Genomic DNA, 27,281 nt, shown 5'->3' with positions numbered 1-27,281 from the left:
GGCGCCGGCCACCCCGGCCACCGCCTCTGCCCCTACTGCCCCGAGGCCCCAGGAGGCCTCGCGGTTTCCCCGCTGGGCTAGGAGGCGCCCACTGACCCTCATCAGCCAGGCCCGGGCGGGAGGGGCGTGGCCAGCGCGGGACTGGAGGGGCTGATGGGAGACAGACACTAGCAGAGACGGGCGCCGGCCGCAGAACGGAGCCCCAGCCCCGGGCTATTTTTAGTCCCCGCCGAACCCCCTCCAGGCCGGGAGGGGACCTCGCCGCCCCTCCCGCGGCCCGGGACCCCGCCCCGCCCCACCCTCTATCTGTGTCCCGCCGCGACGTGGCAGTGCCGGGGTCCTCGGCGTGGTTCTCCCGCTGTGACTCAGTTTCCTCAGGGGCCCCGGAAGCCGCCCTGCTTCCGCTTCCGCACGCCCACCTCCAGCCCGGCACCCGCAGGTCCGCCGGGACACGACTGCGCGGCTGGCTACCCCTGTACGCCCCATCGACCATCGCCTGCTGAGGACAATTGGCCATCAGGTTAGGGGCGGGGCATGAGAGTGGGCAGGTGTGCCTCGGGTGTATCCTGCGGTGACCCGCCCTGCTGTGGGTGTTTCACCGTGGGCGGTGACAATTGCCAGGTGCTGGGTGTTCCGGGGCATTGGTGAGCTTGGGTCCCGTGCCTGGAGTGCTACCGGCCCCGGGCACCTGCGTGTGCCTCTGTGGCCAGTGTGGCGGAGGATGTTCTTTGTGTGTGGGTTTCCCTGGGTCTGTGCCCGGCCATTCCGTGTCCTGTGGTGCCACTACAGCCGGGGAGGGAGCCAGGGTGCTGGCTGTGGCTGTGAGTGTGAGCACACGTCTGGTTGGTTGTGTGTCTGTGTGCACACTCGGAGTTGTGCCCATCATTAACCACTGGCCGCCTGGCTTAGGTCCTGTCCCTTCATCACCCGTCCGTCCCCCGCTGGTGCTTGGGGACACCCACTGGACAGATAAGGAAACTGAGGCTCACAGGGAGGGACCGTGTGAGTCCGGGCCAAGGCTCAGCTCCAACCCTGGCAGGCTGACTGTGATGCCTCTGGGGTGGGGGCTTGGCTGCTGTCACAAACAGGAAAAGTTCCCGGAAGTTGAGTCTTGTGGTGGGGGAAGGCAGGGGTGGGCCTGGGGACTGACAGTGGCCCTGCATGTATGCATTTGTGTCTGTGTGGGCGTCTGTGGCTGCACAAGGGCGTGGAGGGGGTCCACACCCTCAGGCGTGCAGGTCTGCATCGGGTAAGGGCAGGGACTGATGCAGAGATTGGCCTGGTCCCTGCACTTTCATGCCAGAGGACATCGTCGTTTGTCACCTGGGCAGCATTAAAGGACTTAGGAAACGTGGAAGTGGGCCAAGGTCACACAGAGCATCAGGGCTCCCACCTGGCTGCCCCATGCACGCAGCCAGGAGATGAGCTGCGAGCGCAGCCAGGAAGCAGGAAGGGTGCACCAGGCGGGGTGGGGATGGGGGGGCACAGAGGGGGCAAAGTCTCAGTGGCAGGAGCAGGTCAGGCCTGGGAAGACCAGCCAGAATGCCAGCAGGCGAGTCGGTGTCCTTGTTATCCCCATTTCACAGAGGGGGAAACTGAGACTCAGCAAGGTCGAGCCCCCAGCTGGGCAGTGGCAGATTGCGGGCTCCAGTCCGAGTTTGTCTGAGGTCACCGTCACCCTTGGGGGAGGCTGGGTGGGTCCATGGCGTGAGGACAGGCAGGCCGGGCAGGCCAGGCAGGCCAGGTGGTGGTGTGTCAAGAGGAAGAGGGACTTGTTGAAAGACGGATGGATCACAGAAGCGGGAGGAGAAGAATGGGGCAGAGGTGATGACGGACCTTCAGGCAGAGGAGGGGCCTGGCCCTTGGGAACCAAAGACCACATTCCATCGGGGCCACCATGGTGGGCGGAGGGAGGACCAGCCTGGTGCCCGAGCCCAACCCAGCGCACAGGCCTCTGGGACAGCGGTGGACGGATCCCTCCCAGCCTCACCGAGGGAGGCTGAGGGAGACCTGAAAGTCCATCCTCCAGAGAGGAGCCAGGACCCGAGAGAGATTTCTGGAACCCAGGACCCAACCAAATTCCCATCAAAGTTCTGGAACCTCAGCCCCTTGAAATTCTAGATTCTTGGGGCCTTCAGCTTCCAGAACTGGGAACTCGTTAGAATTCCAGAACCCGGGACCTTCAAAGTCCAAACCTCCCCACTCTCGGGCCATGGAATCCTGGGTTTGTCCAGCAAATCTGGGGTCCATGTTTCTTTTGAGGCACAGAGAGGGAGAGCACTTCCCCCAAGGGCCACACCGTGGTGCTTATGGCCCTCGGGCTGGGAAGAGCACGGTCCCCTGCAGGGTGGGGGCCCTGCCAGCCCTCCCGGCCAATGTGGGAGGGGAAGGGAGGCCTCACCAGGTGCCCCTCTGGCCCGCTTGCCTGGGGAACTTGAGCTGCCCGCTCTCACCTGAACCCCTCGGGGGGACTGGAAACCGCCGGCTGGGGCCAGAGGGAGTGGTGCCAGTTTCCAGCCTCCCCCAGGCCAAAGGCCCTGGGCCACAGGCTTGTTGCCAGACATGGGAGACGAGGCAGACACGGGGTGTGTGTCCCCGGGTGCATAAGCTCCCGCGCAAGGGTGGGGAACCAGGAGACCATGAGACCTGGGAGGAGCTGGCGGTCACTCAGGGCTGAGGCAGGGGCAGTGACTGCAGGCACAGCCCTGAGTCCCCAGGAATGTTTAGAAACAGCGCATTGCCAGCTCTCAAGGGAGGGAGGGAGCAAGCGTCCCGCCCCAGGGGGAATCCAAGTGCAGGCCAAATCTGAGATGGCAAAGAGCACACCCCTGCCGGGGAGTGGAGGGCTCAGATGGCCGAGCACCGTGGAAAGCCCCCACCCCTCTGGGGTTCAGGTTTCCGTCTCCAGGCCCCGCCCCCATCGAAGTGGCAGTGGCCTTGGCTCTCAGCCTGGGAGGGAAGCTCTGTGGAGCTGGCCAGCAGGAGCTGGATAATTTATGAGGCTCAATAAGGAGTTGCTGAGCTGAATTAATGAGATGGGGAGTGAGGGGGTAGCGAGCACGCTCACTGCTGAGGCCGGGTCACAGGCATGGGCTCAGGGCCAGCACGAATGGAGCGCCTGCGTGGGCTTAGCCCTGGGCACAGACGAAGTCATTCTCATCATCCGCCCCATCTTATAGGAAGGGAGACTGAGACTCAGAGCGGGGGCTTGACTCCCCTCAGGGTTCGTGGCAAAGTCAGTGTTCGAATCCAGTCTGACCAACTTTTTAGAAAAATTCTATCCCTTTTTTTTGTTTGTTTGGTTGGTGTGTTTTTTGTCTGTCTTGTTTGGCTGAGCTGCACAGCTTGTAGGATCTTAGTTCCCTGACCAGGGACTGAACCCATAGCCCTCGGCAGTGAAAGCTCGGAGTCTTAACCACTGGGCCGCCAGGGAATTCCCTAGAAAAATTCGATCTGTTTTTCATCAAGGAAAATTCCGATGATGGTGACCCTCCACACCCACCTCCCACCAGCCTCCACCTGACTCGCAGGCCTTTGACTCAATTACACACATCTGTATGTAATGAGGCCCGAGTTTAAATCTCAGATCCACCCCGGCTAGGCTGTGTGACTTTGGATTAGTTATTTAACCTCTCTGTGCCTCAGGTTCCCTGCCTTTGCAAAATGGGGCTCATAAGAGGACCTTTCTGAGCTTTAACTGCCTGGGCCATCTGTGCCTCCCATGGTCCTGCCTCCCCACCTTTACCCACTCTGATCCTGCCACCCAGTGCCCCCTCCCTGCCAGCACAAGGATGGCTCATGGTGTGCGCCCAGGGTGGGGTGCCGGCCCCCTGGGTGACCTTACGCCCTCCCTGCTGTGTCCTTTTGGGGAATAGTTGCGGCATGCGGACTTCTTAGTTGCAGCATGCAGACTTCTTAGTTGTGGTATGTGGACTCTTAGTTGCGGCATGTAACTCTTCAGTTGCGTCATGCATGTGGGATCTAGTTCCCCGACCAGGGATTGAACCCAGGACCCCTGCATTGGGAGCACGGAGTCTTACCCACTGGACTACCAGGGAAGCCCCTGGAAGCTGGCTTTTGAATGGTCTCATTTTATTTCTACTCGACGTCCCCATATCTGGCTGATTCGTCCACACCCGAGGCAGTCAGACCCATATGTCTCTCCAATTTTCTCCCCCAGCCCCACACAGGGTAGTTTATAGCCCATTACCCTCCTCCTATTGTTTATAGCCCGTCCCTAGGGATCCTGCTGCTCCAGATGACCTGAGTTTTGCTCCCAGATGGAACTGGATTTCTGGGTTTATTTCTTATTAAACAAAAACGGGGGAAAAAAAGAATCTACACGATTCCAACATGTGAGGAAGGCTCTCCCTAAAACACCAATGGGGCCGGGTTTCTCCCACAATTTCACGAGAAATTGTGACCCACAAGGCTGACCTTGGAGCCTGCTCGAGAACCAGCGACCTCTGGCCACCAGCCAGCTGCCCTCCCCACACTGGGTGTGTCCTGTTTTACAGTAGCTGAAATCTGTTCTGGATTCTGCAGTCCACCAAGGGCTCAGATGGATGACCAGCAGGGAAATGGAAGTTTAGAGAGAAGAAATCATTTGCCTGGGGTCACACAGTGGGTACGAGGGCTGGAGTTCAAACTGGGGCTTCTCAGCCCTTCTCTGAGACCTGGCAAATACTAACTGGTGTCTTTCAGGGTTCCCAGAGGAGACAGAACTGATCCTCACCCTTGAGGGTCACTGAGCCTGGGCAGGACAGGGCTGGAGCTAGTCATAGTAGTAATAGTAATACTTACTGAGTAGGGAGTGAGATAGGTCAGGAAAGGCTTCCTATAGGAGGGGATATTTGAGCTAGGGCATTGAAGGTTGTGTAGGAGTTCACCAGGGCTGCTCAGACTAAAATGCAGAATGAATCACCAGCAAATCTTCTCTTCCGCCACCACCCTCCCCAGGTGTGCCTGAGCCAGTGCCAGTCCACCCCACCTGCAGCCTTGGCCTGATGGGGTGGTGACCCTCCCCACTCCGCTCTGGCGCCATGTGGCCCAATGGCAGTTCTCTGGGGCCCTGTTTGCGGCCAACAAACATCACGCTGGAGGAACGGCGCCTGATCGCCTCCCCCTGGTTCGCGGCCTCCTTCTGCCTGGTGGGCCTGGCCTCCAACCTGCTGGCGTTGAGTGTGCTGGTGAGTGCGCGGCAGGGCAGCTCCCATGCGCGATCCTCCTTCCTGACCTTCCTCTGCGGCCTGGTCATCACTGACTTCATGGGGCTGCTGGTCACTGGCACCATCGTGGTGTCCCAGCACGCCGCCCTCTTTGACTGGCAGGCCGTGGACCCCGGTTGCAGCCTCTGCCACTTCATGGGCGTCATCATGGTCTTTTTTGGCCTGTGCCCGCTGCTGCTGGGGGCCGCCATGGCCTCGGAGCGCTACCTGGGCATCACCCGGCCCTTCTCAAGGCCCGCAGCCTCCTCGCAGCGCCGGGCCTGGACCACGGTGGGGCTGGTGTGGGCCGCCGCGCTGGCGCTGGGCCTGCTGCCCCTGCTGGGTGTGGGTCGCTACACCGTGCAGTACCCGGGCTCCTGGTGCTTCCTCACACTCGGTGCCGAGCCAGGGGATGTGGCCTTCGGTTTGCTCTTCACCCTCCTTGGCAGCCTCTCGGTGGGGCTGTCCTTCCTGCTCAACACGATCAGCGTGGCCACCCTGTGCCACGTCTACCACGGGCAGGAGGCCGCCCAGCAGCGCCCACGGGACTGCGAGGTCGAGATGATGGCTCAGCTCACGGGCATCATGGTGGTGGCCAGCATCTGCTGGATGCCGCTGCTGGTGAGTGGCGGGGGCAGGGGCTGCCGGGGTCTCCCACCCACCCTTGGGGACCGGGCCTCGGTTCCTCCCGAATGAATTCATAACCCTCAGGTTCTCGTCCGCCCAAGAAAATGTGGGCATGACCCCAGTGTTCAAGGGTCCTTCCTTGAGGAACCCATGAGCAAGACACAGATAATCCCAAACTGGGGGCAGGACTGGGGCAGAGGCAGTGTCCTGGGACTGAGATGCCCAGGGAAGGGCTCCCAGGCTCTCCCTGGGATATCAGGGAAGGCTTTCTGGAAGAGGGACATTGGAGCTGGGGTTTTGAAGGATGAAGAGGAGTTTACCTGCCAGAGAAAAGCAGGGAGGACATTCCAGGTACAATTACTGAATCATTTCTACTTTGTGCCTAGTTCTGGGCTGGACCCTAGCCTTGCACAGATCTTCCCTGAGTCAGGGGAGCTTGCTGAAGTCCTTCCACTGATTGATGTAATTGGCCACTTGGAGTGGTTATTTTTCCATTTCTGACTGTATGGCGACAAGTCTGGAGACTGGAATCAGATACTTGGTTTCCAGCCCACATCCAACAAGGACTTATCATGTGACTCTGGCTACGGGTCAATCTCCAGCCTCAATCTCCTCCAGCCTCAATCTCCCCCTATTATGGGGATGACTAAAAAGGTGCCAGCCTCTCAGAGTGACTGTCAGGATGATGACATGAACTCATTTGTTCATTGGTTCCTTCAACAAACATTCACTGAGCTATGAGTGTGTTGCTGGCTCTGGTCTAGGCACTGCACAGGGAACAAAGCTGACAAAACTGCCTGACTTCCTGGAACTCAGGTCGTTGGGAAGACAGGAAATAAACATAGTATATAAATAAGTGAAGTGGTAGATATTAGGAGGTGATAAGGGCTAAAACAAAAGCTAAACCTGTGGGATAGGAAGATTGCAAATTTGGTTTGCTTTGTTTTGCTAAGAATGTTTTTACGTGTGTCAATGGTGGGAGAAAAAAAAGAAAGGAACATAATTTTTTTTGTGATACGTGAAGCTGCAGGCACTGATGGGTCCCAGGGGAGTGGCAGTTACAGGATGATGCTTCCAGCTGAGAAATGTGCTTCTGTTCTGTACCTGGGGTGTCCCTCCCAGGCCTGGTCTCATAGAGCTGAGGCCATTTCTTTTTTTGTATTTTATTTTATTTATTTTATACAGCAGGTTCTTATTAGTTATCTATTTTATACATATTAGTGTATGTATGTCAATCCCAATCTCCCAATTCATCCCACCACCACCGCCCCACCCCGCCACTTTACCCACTTGGTGTCCATACGTTTATTCTCTACATCTGTGTCGAGCTGAGGCCATTTCTATATTCACTTGTAATTATTATCATTACTATTTATCGAGCAGCATCTAGACGGTGCCTGTGAGCACCTGAGTCAGGTCCCCCCTCTGCCCACAGCCCTCCAGGGCTCCCACCTCCCTCAGGGTAAAAGCCCAAGTCCTCCCTGCCACCCACAAGGCCCTGCACGACCTGCCCCGTCCCCTCCCTGCCCTCCCCTCCTCCCTCTCTCCCCCTCGCTCACTCTGCTCCAGACACATGGACCTCCTGGCTGTTCCTCCAACATGCCAGGCCCGGTCCTGCCCCAGGACCTTTGCACTGGGCTGTACCCTCTGCCTGGAATGCTTTCCCCCACCCCAGATCTCGACATGGATCACTCCCTCACTCCTCCATGTCTTGCCTCAAATGTCACCTTCACCAAGAGGTCCCTGACAAGGATCTGTCTCAGCCTCTTCTTTCTCCCTGCCCTCCAGCCTTGACTCTCTTGAAATAGCCAGGATGAGCCCCGCCCTGCTCTGAGCCATTGGAACTGAGGCTTTGTAGGATAAATAGAAGTTGAACTGTTAGGTAAAAACCAGGAAGGCATCCTAGGTAGAATCACTGAATCATTAAACGATTCCTGGTCCCCTTGGGCAGCAAAGTTTTCCCTAAAAGGCCATATAGTAAACCCTTTAAACACAGTCTCTGTGACAACGACGCAGCTCTGCTGCTGTGGCATGAAAGCTACATGGAAACAAACAGGCGTGGCTGTGCACCAATAGGACTTCATTTACGGACTCTGAAATTTGAATTTCATGTCATTGTCACGTCACAAAATATGCTTTCTAGGCCTCTACCCTGGTGGCCCAGTGGTTAAGACTCCGTGCTTCCACTGCAGGGGGTGTGGGTTCGATCCCTAGTTGAGCATGCTGCGTGACATGGCCAAAAAATAAAAAATAAAAAAAAAAATTTTTTTTAATTAAAAAACCCCCAAAATATGCTTTCTAATTTTTTTCTCTCACCATTGACACATGTAAAAACATTCTTAGCAAAACAACAAACCAAAAAGGCAAAAATAAAGCAAACAAAGCAAAACAAAAACAGGTGGCAGGCCAGATTTGGCCCGTGAGGCAACTCCTGCTCTAAAACCTCCCATAGCTCCCTATTGTCCCAGAAGAAAGGCCCACAGACACTTCCTTCAAACTCACCTGGGAAACTCCTATTCGCCATCTGGTTACCTCTCCCAAGCCCGGTCAGGCCCCTACTCTGGGCTCCAACAGTGCCTCCATCACTGCTAGGTCACCCCCACTCCCACCGCCAAGCTGCAACCACCTGGTCACATGTCCTAATGGGGCTGTGAGCCTGTGAACCTGTGCAAGTGGGACCTGGGTCTGTCTTGGCTACTGCAGTGTCCCCAGAATTGCCCAGCATACTAGGTGCTCAGGAAACAATTTTAAAATAATAATTGTGGGGGAATTTCCTAGCGGTCCAGTGGTTAGGACTCTGCACTTACACTGCTGAGGGCACAGGTTCAATCCCTGGTCAGGGAACTAAGATCCTGCAAGCTGTATGGTGCAGCCAAAAAAAAAAGAAAAAATTTCTTTTAGTATAATACATGCAATACAATATGAATATAATTATATTAACTATAGTATAAATTTGATTATAATTATGAAATATAATAATTATAATTAATTAGATTAGATTAGAATTAATAATTATATCAATCATTATATAATTTTTAAATACTGTATAACATATAACTATAATTACATATTATTACTTAATATTTAACAATTATATCAATCATATAATATATAGTTATATATTATATAACTGTTAAATACTATATAACATATAACTGTAGTTATATATTATTCATTCATACTTAATAATATATCAATCATTATATAATATATATTATGTAATTGTTAAATACGATATAACATATAGCTATAATTACATATTATTAATTAATACTTAATAATTATATCAATCATTATGTAATATATAGTCACATCCTTATAATTATGTTATATATTATATAATTACATATATAACTTTAAATACTATATAATATATATAACATAACTATATATAATAGTTATAATTAACAATATATTAATTATTAGGTAACTAATTATATTCTATGATAATCTGTAAATACCTTATTACATTATATAGTATAATATTAAATATAAAATCCAATATTTAATAAAATATATTAAAGTGATTTAATATAAGAATTTAACAAAAATTATTTAACATAAAATTTTATAAACTATAAATTTTAATATAATATAAACTGACTTAAAATAAACAACATAAAATTTAATTATTTAATATACAATTTTATACCATAATTTGATATTATATTATGAAATTTGTATAAAATATAAATGTTTGATAGAATAATAAAACTGGCAGTCACAGTGATTCCACCTGCTCGCACCTGCAAGTCCTCTTGTCCACCACGTTTAATTGTGCCCAGGAGAGGAGCAGGAAAAGTGTGCTATTTTTCGGCCACATCAGCTGAAGCTCAGAGAGGTCAGGCAGCTCTCCCGGGGTCACACAGCACCTCGGGGACAAAATCAGCACGGGGTCTCGGTGGATGGCAGGTGGCCCGGGCAGGTACTGGTGGAGGGCAGGGCTGGTGGCCGGCCTGGCCCCCGGCTGACCGCTCTGGCCACACGCACACACACTCCTCCCCCCGCAGGTCTTCATCGCCCAGACGGTGCTGCGGAGCCCGCCTGCCATGAGCCCGACTGGGCAGCTGTCCCGAGCCACCGAGAAGCAGCTGCTTATCTACCTGCGCGTGGCCACCTGGAACCAGATCCTCGACCCCTGGGTGTACATCCTGTTTCGCCGGGCGGTGATCCGGCGCCTCCACCCTCGCCTCAGTACCCGGCCCAGGTCTCTCTCCCTGCAACCCCAGCTCACCCGCAGGTCCACGATGCAGTAGGGCCAGGGCTGGACGTCGGGGGCAGCTCTGGAAGGACAGAGCACCCTGCCAGCATGTCCCCCATCTAAACTTTGTCCTCCCTGTCAGTCGCATCTGCCTGTTCGGAAGTCCAGGAGCCAGGAGTGCAGGATGGACAGTTTGAGTGGCAGGATTGTGTGCTGTCTTCCATCATCCCTGGGGACCCTCCAACTCTTCCCTGACTCCCCTTTCCAAAGCCCCTCCCCTCTCTCCGCCCCTCCCCACTCAGAGGCACCTCCCAATCCCAGGAAGGGTGTGGGCAATGCTGGGATGGTGTCTGGAGGAAAGCAGACTTGTAAGCCTCCCCTTGCAGAAATCCTCCAGAAATGGGGGACTCTGACCCCTGAATATGACCTGCTTACTGGGGTACAGTTGATTGCCTTTGACAGCCCAATTTGAGAAGGCTCTGTCTAGAAAAGGTTGAATGAGAACGGGCAAGAGACTCCCTCTCTTGCCAAAATATAATCTCTTTTGGCTCTGAAATCGTCAATTATTGAAGTTTCTTGTATCAATATTCCTATCCAACCGTGTGGCAGCCGAGCAGGACTGGGGGGCTGTGGAAGCCCCAAGAGGTTGGGCTGGCTTCCAGCTCCTCTCCCCACTTCCTTTATTGAGTCTTCCCTAAGCACTTTACAGCTTGGATCTCCTGGAAGCCTCCCTACAGCCCCTAAGGGAGGGTTCTGGGATTAAGCCCATTTTGCAGGTGAGGAAAAGAGAGGGCAAGACACACAGGGACCATGGCGTACACGCCTGCTTCCTCCACGGCAGATGGGATGCACTCCCTCATAAGCTTGTGGTTTAGCCATCTATTCACTCAGCCCTTCAGACTCCCCATGCCTTGAACAAGCAGCTCCTGGCCCATAGTAGGTGCTCAGTAAAGGCAGACAGAATGGCCGAACGAGTGAGTTTGTCTAGAGCACCGTGTGTCTGCAGGTCCATGAGGACCTGCACGCTTAGCACTTAACAATGTGCCTGGCACATCGTAGCCACGTAAGAAGCATCTAGTGCTGTCATGTCAGCTCCCCAGACCCTCACGCCTGCCCCTTCCTCTGCTCTCCCCCAAACACCCCCCAAAAACGACACACAGAGCTGCAGGGGTGGGAGGTGCCTTTATTCCCCATGAGCCCTCGAGGTACGTGAGGGGGAAACCGCCTCCTGTCCCAACTTCCCCCCCCCCCGCCGCCTCACCCCGCCTCCCCTCCACAGACCTGGGATCTGCTTACAGCTCCCAGAGCCAGGCCCGGGTGAAACCAAAGCCCCTGTGTCCACCCTCCCTCACCACCCCCCACCCCGCCTGTGGGGGAATGAGGTCACCTGCTGCTTCTGAGGGACCCAGGCTGGGAGGGGCAGGAGAGGGGATGGGGGCCACAAGTACGTCACCCCCAAGCTATAGCCCCCCATGGTAGGGGAGGGGCTCTGACGCCGGCGGAGCTGGCCCTGGCTCCCTGAGCTCGGGGGAGGGGGCAGGCCCCTGAGCTGAGGGTTCAGGGGGCTGGGAATGCAGGAGGGCCGCCCTGGTGGCAGAACTAGGGATGACAGATTTGGTGGGTGGGGTGGACTTCTGGGGTCTCAGCTGGGGCTTGGGGGGAAGGGCTGGTTTCTGCGGGACGGAGGGGGACCACGGCCGTGGGAACAGGGCAGAAGTGGATGGGCTTCGGCCTGGGCCAGTATCGGCCTGGGCTCCTTGAACCCGATCATGGGACTGAGGGTGAGAGACCCTCCTAGGACCTGTAGGTGGGGCTCTGAGTGATGGGCCTGGGTGTTGAGGTCGGGCTGGGGCAGTGGCATCAGCCTGGGTTCTGGGGTCAAGGCCAGGGGTTGGTGGGCGGAGCCCATTTCTAGAGCTGAGCTGTATTCTTGAGCTGGTCTGGCTTCTGGAGCCGGATTGCGTTTCAGAAACAGATTCGGTTCTGGAAGTAAGGTGGATTCCAGAGCTGGGCTGGGTTCTTGAACTGGTCTGGGTTTCAGGGCTGTGGTGAGTCTCAGCTCTGAACTGAATTCTAGAGCTGAACTGGGTTCTGGAGCTGAGCTGGGCTCCAGAGCTGGGCTGAATTCTTGCACTGGGCTGGGTCCCAGAGCTGGGCTGGGTCTCAGAGTTGAGCTGGGTTCCAGAACTGGTCTGTGTTCTGGAGCTGGTTTCGGTTCCAGAAATGAGGTGGACTCCAGAGAGGGGCTGCATTCTTGCACTGGGCTGGGTCTCAGAGATGAGCTGGGTTCCAGCACTGGTCTGCGTTCCGGAGCTGGGTTGGGTTCCAGAACTGGGCTGTATTCTTGAACTGGTCTGGGTCCCAGAGCTGGGCTGGGCTGTAGAGATGAGCGGACTTCCAGAGCTGGTCTGTCTCCCAAAGTCCGGCTCAATAGCAGAGCTGCCTGGGGGTGTGGTCTGGAGTTGGTTTCGAGAGCTTTGCAGGGTTTCTGAGACGAGCTGGGTCCCAGAGGTGCTTTGAGTTCCCAGGCAGGGCTGGGTCCTGGAGCTGGGCCTGCTCTCAGAGCTCGACAGAGCTGTGGAGCTTAAGTCTGTTGCTGCATTGGTCTGGGTCCCAGGCCCAGACTTTAGCTGGACTCTGGAATTCAAGTAGGTCTCAGCAATTGACTGTGTTTTAGAGCTCGATGGGATTTCAGAGCTGGCCTGCGCTCTAGAACTGAGCTGAGTTCTGGAGCTGGGTGGAGTGCCTGAGCTGGACTGAACTCTGGAAGTTGGCCAAGCCTTGAAGTCTGTCTGGGTCCCAGAGCTGGATGATGTTCTAGAGCTGCTCTGTGTTCTGCAGTGAGGGTGGGTCTTGGCATCAAGTGGAGCTCTGGAGGCGGGCCTTGCCCCAGAGATGGATGGGGGTCCAGAGCTTGTCTGAATTCTGGAGACAGGCCTGCTTGTTGCGCTAGTCTGGTGTATAGAGCTGGGCTCAATCTCTGAGCTGGACTCATCGTTGGAGCTGGGCTGGGCCCTAGTATGGGGGTGGGGTCTGGGCCTGGACTGCTCTGCAGCGTGCATCTGGGTTCCTGAGCTGGTCTGGGCATGAGAATAGGGTTGCGTTTCGGAACTGTCTTTGAATCCTGAGCTGACGTGGCTTCTGGAACTGGGCTGCTTCTTGAGTCTCACCTGGGTTCCAGAACTAACTGGTGTTTCTGAGCTAGACCAGGTGTCCAGGTACAACTGGGTCATGGAACTGTCTTGCGTTCCAGAGTTGGGTCGAGTTTTAAGGCAGGGCTGGGTCATAAAGCTGGCCTGACTTTCAGAACTAGGATTGATTTCAGAGCCGGGGTGGCTCATAAAACTTGTCTGGGTTCCCAAACTTGACTTTATATCAGAGCTCAGCTTAGCCTCAGAGCTGTCCTGGGTTCTAGAGGAGAGCTGGGTTCTGGAGCTGGGTTGCATCTCAGAACTGGCTTGGGTTCTAGTGATGAATTGGGTCTCAGAGCTGGCCTGGGTTCCAGAGCAGGGCTTGGTCTCAGAGCTGGGCTTGGTCTCAAAACTGGTATGGGTTCTAGAGGTGAACGTGATCTCAGAGCTGGCCTTGCCTCTAGAGGGGAGCTTGGTCTCCGAGCTGAGCTGGGTTCTAGGGGAGGGCTGGGTCTCAGATCTGGGCTTGGTCTCTGAGCTGGGCTGGGTTCTAGAGCAGGGCTTGGTCTCAGAGCTGGGCTTGGTCTCAAAACTGGTATGGGTTCTAGAGGTGAACGTGGTCTCAGGGCTGCGCTTGGTCTCCGAGCTGAGCTGGGTTCTAGAGCATGGCCGAGTCTCGGGGCTGGGCTCAGTCTCAAAACTGGTGTGGGTTCTAGAGGTGATACCAGTCTCAGATCTGGGCTTGGTCTCTGAGCTGGGCTGGGCTCTAGAGCAGGGCTGGGTCTCAGATCTGGGCTTCTGGACTCCAGAGCAGGGCTGGGCTTGGGGAACTGGCCGGGAGGGCTGGGACATGGGGCTGGGCTCCGGGCTGGGGCTGCGCTCGGCCCCGGGGCAGACTAGCCACAGGCCTCCCTGGCCTCGCCGATGGCGGCCCACACCTCCACCACAAACTCGTCCGGGAAGGCGAACTCGCCCAAAACGGAGTCTAAATGGCGTGCAAACTCCTGGACACTCACTGTCTTCTTGGATGTCTCCACCATGGTGGACGCTGCAGGCCGAGCCGAGGGGAAGTGGGTGAGGGCGCTCCCTGGGGGGACGCCAGCTTCCCCTGGGACCCTTGCCTCCTCCCCATGGGCTGTCCTCCCCCCAGGGTCCACCCGGCTTACCCTGGCCCCTTACCCAGCTCTGGGTCCCGAATGCCCATGTAGCTCTCCAGCAGGTCATCCACCCTCCGAGATGCCTCCTCCTCAAATTCACTAGGCTGGGGTCGTAGGGAGCAAAGCAGAGGGTCAGAAGCCTGGGATCACTCCGGCCCAGCCCCCTCCCCAGTCCCCCACCCCTTAGGTGACAGCAGACTGGGACCACACATTAGTCAATGCTTCTGGTCCCACCATTACTGCCCTGACTGACAAGGGCCCACTTTGCAGGTAGGGAAACTGAGGCTGGGCAAAGGAGAGGGTCTTACCCAAGGTCATGCTGAGTCAGCGATAGAGCTCTAGGTGCAAGAGACCCTGATGTCCACCCTTCTCCCCTCCACTCACCACTTCCTCCACAGTGGCGGCCCCCCCAGACCGAAGCCGCAGGGTCTCCCTCCCACTGCTGACTTTTGCCTCCGTGGGGCATTTGCTGCTCCGGCTTCTCTGGCCGATCATATCTGGAGGGGACAGAGTGGAGGAGGTGCATGTGTTCTGGGCAGATCCATATCTTCCTAAACACTCAGAAGCCACCAGCTGAGCCTTTCTAGAACCTTCCTACCCTTCAAAATCCTCCTTATGTCCATGGGTGAATCCTCAGGGACCATGCTTGAGAATCCTTTCTTCCCTCAAATTTCCCTCCTCCTCTCAAAGTGACTTTCTCTAGAAGAGACTGCTTAAGATTCTCCTTGTGCCCAGAGGATCAATCTAGAAAGCTCCTTGCTCTAGAATTGGCTCTTCCTAACCTGCTCACGGCTCTCAGAGTTCACTGTCCTGCTCCAGGGCAGATCTAGGACCCCATCCTGTCGCACTCTCCTGGGACCTCCCTCCAGATGGGCCAGGGCACCTTTAGAACCTCTTGTTCTGGGACAGGGTGACTCAAAGGGCCAGTCCATGATGAGATAAGAAGCCTGTGCCAGAAAGGAAATTAGCATCCTGCTTCCTTCCTTGAGAAAGTCTGCTTATGGAAAACAATTGTCTGCTGAACTAAACAAGGTGATCTACATTCTAGATCAAGGTTCTCAACCCAGCTGGCACGGGGGGCGGGGGGGGGGGGGAGGGTGATTTTGCCCCCCCCCCCCCGTGTCATTGACAATACCTAGAGACGCTTTTGATTGTTACAACTCAGGGGAGACACTGGCACCTGTTAGGTCGAACCTGACAGTGCCCAAGACCGCCCCACAACAGTCATCCAGCCCCAGATGTGAATAGTGCTGAGGTAAAGAATCCTTCTTCGACCGGGACCTCCTTATCTCATCCATGGACCAGTCACAGACTTCTCTTTGAAAAGCTCCATTCTAGAGCTCCCTTTGAGAGTCACTCTCAAGAACTCACCAGAGCCTCATAGCAGTACTTTAAAAGCTCCCAGACCAGCTACAAAATAGATCCAGATACCTCCTCATCCTTTCCCAACCTTCCCAAGACTCCCCCGACCCCCATGCCCAGACCAACTCTATAACCATCTAGAAATGACCCTCCTGTTCCTCATACAGTGCCAGAAGCTCCCTGTCCTGTCACCAGAGGGATCTAGAACCTTCCATCCTGTCCCATCCCCCCACCCTTTGCCACCCGGTGCATGCAGAGGACCAATTTCTGGAAGAGCTTCCCCGCCGCCCCCCACCAGCCTGCCCCCTGGGCCCCAGGTGGCCCTCACCGAAAGCTCTCTTGGGCTGAACCAGGCGCAGGGTGAAAGGCTGCGACTTGGGCAGCTCCCGGAGCATCTTGGCCACCTCGTAGTGGCGGCAGCCAACGATTGAGTGGTCGTTGATGGCCTCAATGCTGTCGCCCACGCACACTGCCTCGATCCGGTTGATGATGCTGCCTTCCTTGATCCTCTGCAGGGACCCAGAGTCACTCACAGGGCCACCCCAGCGGCCCCTCTCAGGTCCTGTTCACACCAGAGAGGGGCAGAGAGGGGCACCCGGGAAGCCACCCGCCCCCACGGGCACCTTGATGAAGGCATAGCCAGCCCCGTTGTCAGTGATGGTCAGTCCCAGGGCGTCCTCGGTCTTAGTGACCTCCACCTCTTTGGTCTCGCCGCGCACGTGGGCAAAGATAAAGTCCTCCAACCCTATCTGGCCGCCTAGGAGTTTCTGCATGTCCACTTTGTGGCTGTTTAGGGTGCAGAATAAGATCTGTCCCGAGGGGAGGGGGAGCCCAAAATTAATGACAGACCTCATTCATCCCCCACCGTCTGCGCAGAACAACCGGGGGTTGGGCTCAGGGGCCTGAGAGGGAAACCGAGGCGCAAAGAGGCACGAAACTGACCCCAGTCATCCCCTACCAGGATCGCAGTCACGTGTAATGGCAGAGTATGGGATCCTCTCAGAATGGGGTGGGAGGCGAGGAGACTGGGACCCCCAGAATGGGGAGCAGGGTGAGAAGGAGACTTAGGGTAGGAGGACGCCCCCTCTCCCACCCCCCCCAGACTTCCCCTTTTAACCCCTTCATTGCCCTGTCACCCCCGATCTTTTAAAACTGTTCTAAATCTGCTGGCGCCCCCTCGGGGCTTCGAGGCGCACCTACAACCCAGCCCCTGATCCCCCGCGGCCTCGGACTTCTCACCTGAAAGGGGGCTGCCTGGAACCACAGCCCCGCAGCCGCGCCCAGGAAACATAGGCGCTTCCCTGAGAGCTGGGGTCCACTCCTAGCTGGGTCAGCCCAGTGTTTTCCTGGACGAACTAGGCATCCGTTAACCCTAAGACGTGCGCATGTTTTGCGCAGGGGGTCCACCGGGTACGGACACCCCAGGATCTGAGAGGTGCGTCTCTGAGATCCGGAGATCGGGTCCCCTCCATCCGAAGATGGGCGTTCTGGGGCCCCAGTCCCGGCGTCCAGGGTCCACCCCTACCCCCGGTCAGCCGGTGGGCCTCGGGTGCTGGGGGTCCGGGGGCCTCACCTCGGTGGGCGCGATCCCGAAGGCCTCGGCGATCTTGGCGTAAAGCTCGCGGACGTTGGTGAAGCCCTCGATCTTGCCCGTGGGGCTGCCGTGAGCCAGCTGCGTGCGGAAGATGAGGCGCGGGCGGGCTCGGGGCGCGGCCGGGCTGGGGGACGCGGCTGGGGGCTCGGCGGGCGAGGGCGGGGGCGCGGGCAGGCGTGGGGCCTCGGCCCCCCGGGCCTCGCGGGCCGCTGTGGTCTCCATGGCAGGAGGAGCTCGGCCACCGGGGCCACGGCCACAGCCGCCGGATCCGCCGCTTCCTGCAGCCTCCCCTCCCCCGGCCCAAGGAGCGACAGCCGAGCCGTCGGGGTAAGGGGATCCGGGAACCCGAGCCTCCCGGGAAGGCGACACCGCGGAGTGCGGGGGTGTGTGGGGGGAGGGCAGGGGGGCGGGGGGGCTGGCCCCAGGTGTGCCGGCCTTGCCAGGGCCAGCTGTGAACTCTCCGGGGAGCGGGAAAAATAAGGATCACAAATAAGGATGGGGCAGCCGTGGGTGCCCGGGCGCTTGCTCTCTGCTGGGCGCACTCATTTAATCCTTGCAACAACCATAAGAGGTGGGGAGGACGCTTACCCTGGTATAAACTGAGCCACAACCTGTTCATCCTCTGCCCACAGCCCTCCAGGGCTCCCACCTCCCTCGGGGTAAAAACTCAAGTCCTCCCCTCTGCTCACAAGGCCCTGCACAACCTGCCCCGTCCCCTCCCTGCCCTCCCCTCCTCCCTCTCTCCCCCTTGCTCACTCTGCTCCAGACACATGGACCTCCTTGCTGTTCATTCAACACACCAGGCACTATCCTGCCCCAGAGCCTTTGCACAGACTGTGCCCCTACACTTGGAACATCTTCTCCCAGACCTCCAAGTGGTTCACTCCCTCACCTCCTTCGGCTCTTGGCTCAGCTGTCACCTCCTATCACCACCTCCCAATCTCTCTTTCTGGCTTTTTTCCTCCCTAGCACTGAGCATGACCTGACATAGCAGATAGTTTATTTATTCATCTTGTGTTTCCTCTGTCTCCTCAACTGGAATGTCAGTTTCAGGAGGGCAGGAGTTCTGGTCTCTTTCATCCCCTGCTGTATCCTGGCACACAGTGGGCACACTGGGTTACAGATAAATTAGAAGGAAGTTCTGGGCACCAGGAGGCGTCTCTCAGAATCCCCTGGGAACACAGCATCTAGGCATCACCGACAGGAACGATGGTTGGCTCAGTAAACAGCAGTGGAATGCCATATAGCAGCTCCAAAGAGAGGCCTTTCGCCTTGGATGAATCTCAGAAACCAACCATTGATGAAAACAGGCAAGTTGCAGAAGGCTTCGGACGATGTAAGAAAATTTATGTAAAGTTTAAAAACGTGCAAAATGGGATACATGCTATAGCACAGATGAACCTTGGAAACACGATGCTCATTGAAAGAAGCCAGATTACAAAGGCCACGTAGCGTGTGATGCCGTTTAGATGAAGTGTCCAGAACAGGCAGATCCATGGAGACAGAAAGTGGATTCGTGGTTGCCTGGGGCTGGGGGAGGGGAGGATGGGGAGTGATGGCTAATGGGAGGGGGGTTTGTTTTGGGGGTGATGAAAATGTTCTGGAATTAAGTTGGGCTGGTGGTCGCACAACTTTGTGATTAAACTAGAAGCCACAGAGTCGTCTACTTTCGAACCTTTAGAAACGAACCAAAAAAAAAAATCCATCAGGATGGTACTCTTGTGGGAAGACATCCTTTTGTGCTAAAAGTAGGTAAAGACTGCCCAGGAATGGTAAACTCCAAATTTGGGATGAGGATACGGAGCCAGGGAGGGCGTGAGAGGAGGGAGCACACACTTGGACGTGGGTGTGTGAGAGTATCGTTTTTCGAGTCTCCTGGGACAACCGTAACAAAGTACCACCAACTGGCTGGCCCATGAACAACAGAAATTTACTCTCTCACAGTTCTGAAGGCTAGAAATCAGCAAGACCAAGCTCCTCTGACACCCTGGGTGGCATCCTTCCTGCCCCTCCTGGCTTCTGTTGGTGGCTGGTCATCCTTGGCATTCCTTGGAGGCGTGCTTTGCCTGTGTCTGCCTCCGTTGTCACATGGCTGTCTCCTCTCTGCAGCTGTGTCCAAATCTTTATCTTCTTATAAGGACATCAGTCGTATTGGATTAGAGGCTGCCCCACTCCATGACCTCATCTTAACTAATCATATCTGCAGTGACCCTATTGCCAAATACGGTCACATTTTGAGGTTCTGGGGGTTAGGGCTTCAAGATTTTCTTTGGAGGGGACCAAATTCAACCGGTAACATCAGTGCTTGTCAAATTACTCCCCAGAATTTTTAAGCTGCCCCAAACATTCCATTAAAGGCTTAAGTCTCTGAGAGGGTTCCCCAGTAAGTTAAGCATAGAATTGCCATCTGACCCAGCATGTCTGCTTCTCAGGATCGACCCAGAAGTGAGGGCAGGTGTTCAAACAAAAACCTGTACACGCATGTTCTCAGCAGTACGATTCACAACCACCAAAAGGTGGGAACAACCCGAAGGGCCATCAACAGATGCTGGATAAACAAAATGTGGGCCATCCACACAGTGGAATATTATTCAGCCAGAAGAAGGAATGAAGCCCTGACACTCGCTACAATGTGGATGAACTTTGAGAACACGACGCTCAGTGAGAGAATCCAGACACAAAAGGACACGCAGCATGTGATTCCATTTATATGAAATGTCCAGAACAGGTAGATCCAGAGACAGAAAGTGGATTTGTGGGACTTCCCTAGTGGTCTAGTGGTTAAGGCTCCGGGCTTCCAATGCAGGGGACATGGGTTCCACCCCTGGTCGGGGAACTAAGATCCCACATGCCACGTGGTGTGGCCCAAAAAAAAAAAAAAAAAAAGTGGATTTCTGGTTGCCAGGGGCTGGGGAGAGTAGGCTTAGGACCCCAATAGAGGGTCCTGGCCTGTTTCCCTCCAAAAGACACACAGGCACAAGCTTGAAATTCAAATTCCATTTTTATTTAAAAAGTCCAATTGAGCAGTGGCAAAGGGGCCCCCTCCACGGGGGTCCCTCAGCTGGATGAGGGTAGGGTGGTCAGTACCAGCCCCCCCATTCTGGGGTAGAGGGCCCCGCCCGGAGTGTGAGAGTGTGTCCCTGCGGCGTGCCTGGCCGTGTGGGCACTTAGGGTGGCACCTGCCAGGCAGGAGTCCCAGTCTGTCAGGTGTGGGTTTTCTCTGCCCTGTGTCCAGGGACTGGTCCTGGAGAGCCGGTGTAGGGTGTGTAACTCTCCCCACACTGGGCGGATGAGCGGCTGCGGGTCTCCTCCTGTCCCGGGTCACGCTGTCCATGTGTGCTGTTCCCACATCCGTGTAGTGTGACGTGCCCTGTGGTGGGCCCTGGGGCCATGGGGTTCTGTGCACTGTGCGTGGTGGGCGATTTTTCTGGGTTGGGGTGCTGGGGAGACTGATAGCTAGAGGGATGCTGTAGAAATTTAATTTTGGGGGGCTGGAGCCCCCAAGGTGCAGGACTGGGCCTGGCCCCAAAGGATGGACCCACACCCCTCCTCCATGGGGTGGGGGTGGGGGAGGGGCCGTGACCAGGGCTTGGTCTTCTCTGGATCATGGGGCAGCAGACACCCTCATAGATGCTCACTGTGACAGAAGGGAGGAGATCTGTGAGGGGGGACCCCCATCACCTCTCAACCCCACCCCCTTCCTGGGTACCCTAGAGGCCATCCTTCTCTGCTCCTTCAGATGCCAGGGTGGGGAGCCTGGAGTTGATCCCACCTATCCTGGGCAGCTGGGAGGCACCCAGAAAAACCCACCCCGAAGCTTTGGGGAAGCTCGGGTCCCCTGGGCCAAGGGAGTGGTGGATGATTCACCAGAGTCGTAATAGAGTACCAGGCCGAATCATCGCCCCAGGGGCTAGGCCATTAGCCACCTGCATCAAACCAGCCCCACCTAATAGATCCCGCATGGGCTGTGCCCTCCGAAAAAGAGCCGGCAGCCAGATCCCACTGGGCAGCGCCCACAGACCCCAGAAACCCCGCTGGAGGCCTAAAGCTAGTCTATTTCGCCGGGTCCCGCCAGCGAAGGTCTAGCCTGAGGCAGCCCCTACGCAAGGCAGCCCCAGCTGGGCTGAACGGGCCTGGGGGCAGACCGGCTGGGGCACACACCTGGCGACCTGGGCCAGGATCTCCTTGATGCGGACGATGAGCTTCTCGTGCTGCGCGGGGTCGCGCTCTATGGCACCGTGCAGCCGCGCCATGTAGAAGTCCAGGGTGCTGAGCGTGGGCGTCTCGCCTGTGCCTGGGGGGGGGGGACCCGTCAGCCGAGCCCAGCGGAGGAGTCACCGCGGTGGGGTCTCCACCGAAGCAGAGGTCGGAGGGTGGGGGTCTGTAAGCGCGGGGTCCTGGGGAGAGGGTCGGGAGCGCACTTCAGTGGGGCCGGGCGGGCGCGGTCAGGGTGTCTGGACCCGGGGAAATCAAGGTCAGCTGTGGCAGGGGTCAGATGAAGCAAGTTGGAGAGGGCGGGGTCGTGATGGGGGGGGGGATGCGGAGGCTAGTGGGGGAGGGGAAATTGGCCCAGCTCAGCTGAGGAAAGAACGCGGAAGACTGGCATGAGGGGAGGGGTCAGAGGCGGGGCGCGAGAGCCAGCGTGGCCGGGGCTGGCGCAGCAAGGTCTGGCAGCGGGGCGGGAGGCGCTCGGGTAGCCGGGAGCGGGGTCCGCAGGGGCGTGGCGAAGGGGAGGGAGGTGAGGGTTTGTGAAGAGACTGGTGAGGGGGTGAGGGGTAGGGCTCGCGGAGCCGGGCCAGAGGGGGCGGGACTCGCGGTAGCCTGGGCGGAGCCCGAAGTAGTCGAGGGCGGAGTTAGCGGGGCGGGACTCGCGGGGGTGGGAGGAGCGGGGCTAGGGTGGTTGGGGGCGGGGCCTCCGCACCCGGCACCGGCAGCGAGGCGAAGCTGGCGGTGAGCGCCTGGCGCACCGCGTGGAGCTGCTGCTGCAGCGCCAGTGTCCGCCGCTCCTCCAGCGCCAGCTCCTGCTCCAGGCGCTCGCGCGCGCTGCTCATGCTCTGCGTGTGCCTCTGCAGCACCGCGTTCTGCTCCTCGAAGGCCACGTTCATCTTCCGCAGGCGCCGCAGCTCCGCCTCCCGCGCTGTAGGCGGGGAGCCGGGTCAGATCCTGGCGCTTCCCTGCCTTCCCTCAGCCGCGCTTTGCCCCTCGCTGTGCCTCACGCCAGGCCTTCCGTCACTGCTCTGCCTCCAGCCCCACACCGCAGCTCTCTGGTCTACGGGGGCAGGGGAGGAAGGCACCCACTGCCTACCCCCTTGGCGCCCTCTGGGCCCAACACTTGCTCCAAGAACCTGTGGTCAGCGCTCACCTTTGTTTTGGTCCAAGAACTCTTCCGTGAAGATGGGGACGTCGAAAGTGGAGAAGCCGTCACAGTCTCCACCCTGGGACGACAGGACAAGGTGGCAATATTTTTGGGAGAGGGTGGGAGGGCAGCCACACCCCCTCTGGGACATCCCCTAAGCTTGGGAGGGTCTCCTCAGGCCACCTGGGTCAGAGTCCATTTTACAGCCTTCCCATTGTGTGGCTGTCCAGCCTCTGCTTGCACACATCTGGACCGGGCGCTCACTTCATCCCAGGAGCGACGGTCCTCACTCACCCAGAGGTCTAAGTACCTCCAGACCTTTCTTGCCCAGGTGTCCTCCATGGAGGAGGGAAGCTTACCTTGTGTCCATTCAAAAGGGTATTCATGAGCCCGGAGCTGGAGTCCTCTGGTGGGGGAGGGAGGAGGGCAGGGTGAGCCTCCCAGGTCTCCTCGGACCCCACGCTTTGCTCTGCACGTGCTGTTCCCCCTGCCTGGAACACCATCATTCCCCTCCCCTAGTCAGCCCTACTCATCCTGGGTCAAGATCCCCACCTGGCCCCCTCCCCCCGCCCCCGCATCTGTGTGTGCCCAGTCTCAGCGCTGACCAGCCCTATTCACTCACAACTGTCTGGTTATGTGTGTCTCATTCCCACGGGACCGTGAGAGCCCTTTGGAGGGGGTAGGTTGGTCTGCCTGTGTCACCTATCTCAGAGCAGGCACTCAGCTGCCTGGGGGCTGGGGCCCTTCGCACCTTTCTTGATCTTCTTTTCCTGGATCTTCTCTGTGCACATCTTGTAGGCTTCTGACTGCTGGTACGCCCTCAGCTCCTTCATGTACTGCTGCTTCTCCCGCTCAGCCTCGTCTAGGTACCGCTGGCGGGGGCAGCACGAGAAGGCTTGGCCCAGCCCAGGGGCAGGGTAGCCCTTGCAGGCCAAGACCCCATCTCCATCAGTCAGCTCACTGTGCTGCACCTTCCCACAGCGCCCTACTGCCCTCCAGACAAAACCCCACCCTTCAGGCTGCTGCTCAGGCTACCTCCCAACTCCCTGACCTCACCGACCTCATGCCAATTCCAGCCTTTATAAACCACTCCCTGGTGTCTGAATGACTGCAGGCTCCCACCTCCAGGCTGGACTGCCCTCCCGAACGCATTTTGCTTGTTGAAATCCCAGGGTAGAGGGTGCAAGCTGGTGCTAACGTTTCCTTGATGTTTTTGCAATTTTTAAATTAATTACCAGAACTTAAAAACCATAAGGTTTCTAACAGAAATCCAGCCCCCACCCCTACTTCTTTAGTCTAACGTTGTTTATTAAATTTTATGTCTATTCCAGCCTACTGCTACTCTCCCCTCCCTTCAACAAGCTGGAGAGAGCTAATGGGTGGTCAGTTCTCCAGGTCCTGGAGTCCAGGAGGAACGAAGGACCCTCCACACCTGTTCCTTTGGGGTAAGTGGCTGCAGGTGGGTATCTGAGTGGGTGAGGGAAGGTCAGTTGTCCCGAGCCGTCCCCACCTGCTTCTCCGCCGGCTGCAGCTTGCTCCACTCGGCGCCCAGCATCTTGGTGATCTCAGGAAAGGGCAGGTCCGGGTGGCGCGTCCGGATCTGCTCGCGCCGCTCGTTCAGGAAGCGCACGTAGCCGGTGACAGGTGCCTTGGGCCCATTCGGCAGGATTTTCTTCCGCTTCTTGCCTTTGGGCCAGCCTCGCTTCTTCACCGGCTGCAGAACCCAGCCTCGCCGTTGGGAGGGGCCTGGAGGGCTGGGGCCGGGCCCAGAGGGGAAGGGGCGGGGCCCTGAAAGACTTGGGCGGGGCCTAACCACGAGGTAGGACCCAGAAGGCCTGGAAGTATGGCCTGGTCAGGGTTCAGGGTTGGGAGAGTGTGGTTAAGAGACCCCTGGCCAGGGGTAAAGGGATCAGAGAAGTACTGGGGACAGAGGATCAGCCCAGGGTTGGGGCTGGCTTGTGTTGTGGGCGTGGCCTCGTTGTGGCCGTGGCTTCCGTACTGGCTTCGATCCCTGGGCAGTGGGCGGGGCCTGGACTTAGAGTGGCAGTGGAGCTCTTGGGGCGTGGTATCTGGCACGGGGCGGGGCCTCAGCATCTGGAGGGAAATCTGGACTGTGGGCGGAGCCACAACGAATTCAAATTGAGTTCGGGGCGGAGCTTCAAGACTAAGGGCCGCCGCCACCACAGTGCAGGGACTCTCACCTCCTCCTCGTGGGACCCCTTCTCTCCGGCCCTCGGGCCCTCGCCGCGCTCTTGCTTGACAGCCACCACGAAGCCCCCATGCTGTCCTGGAGCCTTGCCGCTCGCCGGCCTGGAGCCATGGGAAGCCAGGGTCACCCCCACTTCCCAACACCGACGGCGGAGTTGGCAGAGAGGGCCCTGAGTCCTCCCTCAGAGGAGGGCTCTGAGAGGGTCAGGATCCGGGGGTTGAGGCAGAAGCACTAGGGGGGGCCACAGGGGGCGTGGGAGAGACTAGAGCCACGGGACGCCAGGGCCACCCACGCCCCCACGACGCTAACGCTGGCAGCTAGGGGTTCCTGAGTTCAGGAAGCAGGGGTCAGAGGAGGTCAGGATCCAGGGTTCGGGCAAGAGCAGTAGGGGAGGCTAGTAGGGGACCCCTGAAAGGAACTGGAGCCCGGAGGTTTGGGGGGAAGCCCGTGGGGGCCCAAGGGGGAGGGCCTGCTCCAAGTCGGGGAAGTCAAGACCCTGGGGGGCGGGGGTCGAGGAGCTCCAACGGGACGAGGTGGGGGCTAGGCTGCAGCTCCGAGTGGGCTGGGGGGAGGGGATGTCGCACTCACGCGGCGGCCGCGCCGGGCTGCTTGGGACCGTGGGACATGGCCACTCCCGGCCGCACCTGGAACGTAGACGCGTGGCCGATGAGGGCCGCCCAAGCCGGTGACGACGGGGCCGGGCTGGGGAGCCCCGGAAAGCCGGGTCCGGGGCGCCTGGGGGGGCCGGAACCGGGGGCGGGGAGGCCCTCGAGGGCAGGCGCCCCAAGGATCCTTTGTTGGGCAATCGCCCCCCCAGGAGGCCCAGGTCCGCACCCCCCCGGCCCTGGAAGGGCCCCGCACCGGCCCCTGGACCCCCGTGCCCCCGCCGCCTCGCAGGGCCCCGAGTTCCGCGGCTGTTTTCACCTCCAAAGAAACTTTCCCGGACCTCTCGGCTTCTACGACGCTCCAACCAACCTCCCCGAGCCCGCCCCTGCCGCCCACCCCTGCCGTCCGCCCCGCCCTGTCCCGCCCCCGGCATGCTAATGACGGTTCGGCGAGCGATCGGATTGGGTATGCCCTTCCCCTGGGGCGTGACCATGTAGATGAGGGTCGGCGCGCCCGTTGGTGATTGGCTGGGGCGGCCGCTGAGCCGCGTGGGAGGTAAGTAGGGAACGCTGCGGGCGGGTGCGTCAAGTTCGGCTGCGCTCGGCGGCTCTCGGGACCAATCAGGTCGGCTGCGCTCGGCGGCTCTCGGGACCAATCAGGATGCTTTGAAGCATCGCAAGGAGGAGCTTCTTAAAGGGCCAGTAGGCGCGGCGCGAACTCCTCCTCCCCCTCTGAAGGCGAGACTCCCCGCCCCTGCAGGATCCGGGGACCTGTGACTCCGAGTTGAGCCCCGCCCTAGTTACCCTGGGACGGCGGCAGGTTGCTAGGGGAGGGATTAAGGTCTTTCGGAGCAGCCCCTTACCCCACGGCAAGGTGGGGACCTGTTCTTAGCAAACCTGGAGGGGAAATTTCCCGTTTATTGACAGGACTTGTAGCCCCCGACGCCCTCGCCGTGCCCCGCCCTGTTCTGAGCCGGGGGCCTTTGGATGCAGGGGCTACTCTCTTTACTGTGAAGGGGCCTCTGCTTTCTCTCCTGTGCAATGGAGATTTTGCACGGTGTTCAGGACCAGGAGGCTGGGATGCTGCGAGGATGAGACCGGGAGCTGGGCTGGAAGCATTTAGGAAAAGGTGGTGTGGACAGGAAAATTGCAAGGACCTCGTGAAGATGGAGGGCCAGGAGACTCTGCCCTGGGATCTTGGGGATCCCCAGGCAGCAGCCTGGTCTTCTTACAGCCTGGACTGGGGTTGCCTCTGACCCCAGGATGCTAGTTGTGGTTACTGGGTGCTCATGATGGCCCATTAGAACCTAAACAATCTGCCGACATCACCTTCCGGCTCTCACCTCCCTGCACTTTCCTCCTCACTCAGCACCGGCTACCTCGATGTTCCTCAGATACCTACATTTCATTCATTCCCACCTCTGGGCCTTTGCACTCGCGCTTTCTTCCACCTGGAGTGCCCTTCCCCCAGATTAAATGGCCCCCTTTTCAGTGAGACTTTCCCAGGCTTGTACCCCACCTCGTCTTATCTTTTCTCCATATGTTCGTTTGCTCCCTGTGAGCTGCCTGTTTGCTCAATGCTATATTCCCAGCACCCGGAACAGTGCCCACAGGCACTCTCCATACATATATGTTGAATAAACAAATAAATGAATCATGTAAATTTCTAACAGGCAGGTGCAGGAGCTTTGGCAAACAGTCTGGCAGTTCCTCAAAAGGTTAAAAAAACAAACCATGGAGTTACCATGCGATCCATCCATTGCACTCCTAGGGATATACCCAAGAGAATTAAAAACATACGTCCACAAAGACACTTGTACATGAATGTTCAC

General features: G+C 57.4%; 3 protein-coding genes across 6 annotated transcripts; 1 reads left to right on the top strand and 2 right to left on the bottom strand.

The window, feature by feature from the left end:
• The first annotated feature begins 28 nt into the window (after window positions 1-28).
• TBXA2R (thromboxane A2 receptor) lies at window positions 29-12,255 on the top strand. Of its 2 annotated transcripts, XM_027085580.1 has the most exons (4): window positions 29-520; window positions 4,960-5,189; window positions 5,331-5,828; window positions 9,845-12,255. In XM_027085580.1, the coding sequence occupies exons 2-4, from the start codon at window positions 5,043-5,045 to the stop codon at window positions 10,088-10,090; spliced, it is 891 nt and encodes a 296-aa protein (XP_026941381.1). In that variant the 5' UTR covers window positions 29-520; window positions 4,960-5,042; the 3' UTR covers window positions 10,091-12,255. The 2 variants fall into 2 exon arrangements, with proteins under 2 accessions (XP_026941381.1, XP_026941380.1); XM_027085579.1 differs by having other exon boundaries at window positions 4,960-5,828.
• A 1,587-nt stretch (window positions 12,256-13,842) lies between these two features.
• On the bottom strand, window positions 13,843-17,649 carry GIPC3 (GIPC PDZ domain containing family member 3). Its single transcript, XM_027085583.1, has 6 exons — window positions 17,259-17,649; window positions 16,309-16,494; window positions 16,014-16,194; window positions 14,708-14,820; window positions 14,346-14,427; window positions 13,843-14,214 (listed from the first exon to the last, which is right to left on the bottom strand). The coding sequence occupies exons 1-6, from the start codon at window positions 17,499-17,501 to the stop codon at window positions 14,063-14,065; spliced, it is 957 nt and encodes a 318-aa protein (XP_026941384.1). The 5' UTR covers window positions 17,502-17,649; the 3' UTR covers window positions 13,843-14,062.
• Window positions 17,650-20,261: 2,612 nt separating this feature from the next.
• Window positions 20,262-25,837, bottom strand: HMG20B (high mobility group 20B). Of its 3 annotated transcripts, none has more exons than XM_027085576.1 (10): window positions 25,769-25,837; window positions 25,433-25,488; window positions 24,837-24,945; window positions 24,146-24,349; window positions 23,387-23,507; window positions 22,995-23,041; window positions 22,642-22,714; window positions 22,201-22,416; window positions 21,441-21,573; window positions 20,262-20,746 (listed from the first exon to the last, which is right to left on the bottom strand). In XM_027085576.1, exons 2-10 carry the CDS (start codon window positions 25,468-25,470, stop codon window positions 20,269-20,271), a joined length of 1,419 nt encoding a protein of 472 aa, XP_026941377.1. In that variant the 5' UTR covers window positions 25,471-25,488; window positions 25,769-25,837; the 3' UTR covers window positions 20,262-20,268. The 3 variants fall into 3 exon arrangements, with proteins under 3 accessions (XP_026941377.1, XP_026941379.1, XP_026941378.1); XM_027085577.1 differs by having other exon boundaries at window positions 20,268-20,916; window positions 25,769-25,836; XM_027085578.1 differs by lacking the exons at window positions 24,146-24,349; window positions 24,837-24,945; window positions 25,433-25,488; window positions 25,769-25,837 and having other exon boundaries at window positions 22,995-23,126; window positions 23,387-23,500.
• Between the last annotated feature and the right edge of the window lie 1,444 nt (window positions 25,838-27,281).

This window comes from Aethalodelphis obliquidens, unplaced genomic scaffold (genome assembly GCF_003676395.1).
Source record: "Aethalodelphis obliquidens isolate GAN/ISIS:26980383/991018 unplaced genomic scaffold, ASM367639v1 scaffold53, whole genome shotgun sequence".
NCBI classification, from domain to species: Eukaryota; Metazoa; Chordata; class Mammalia; order Artiodactyla; family Delphinidae; genus Aethalodelphis; species Aethalodelphis obliquidens.
This window is presented reverse-complemented; position numbering and strand designations above follow the sequence as displayed.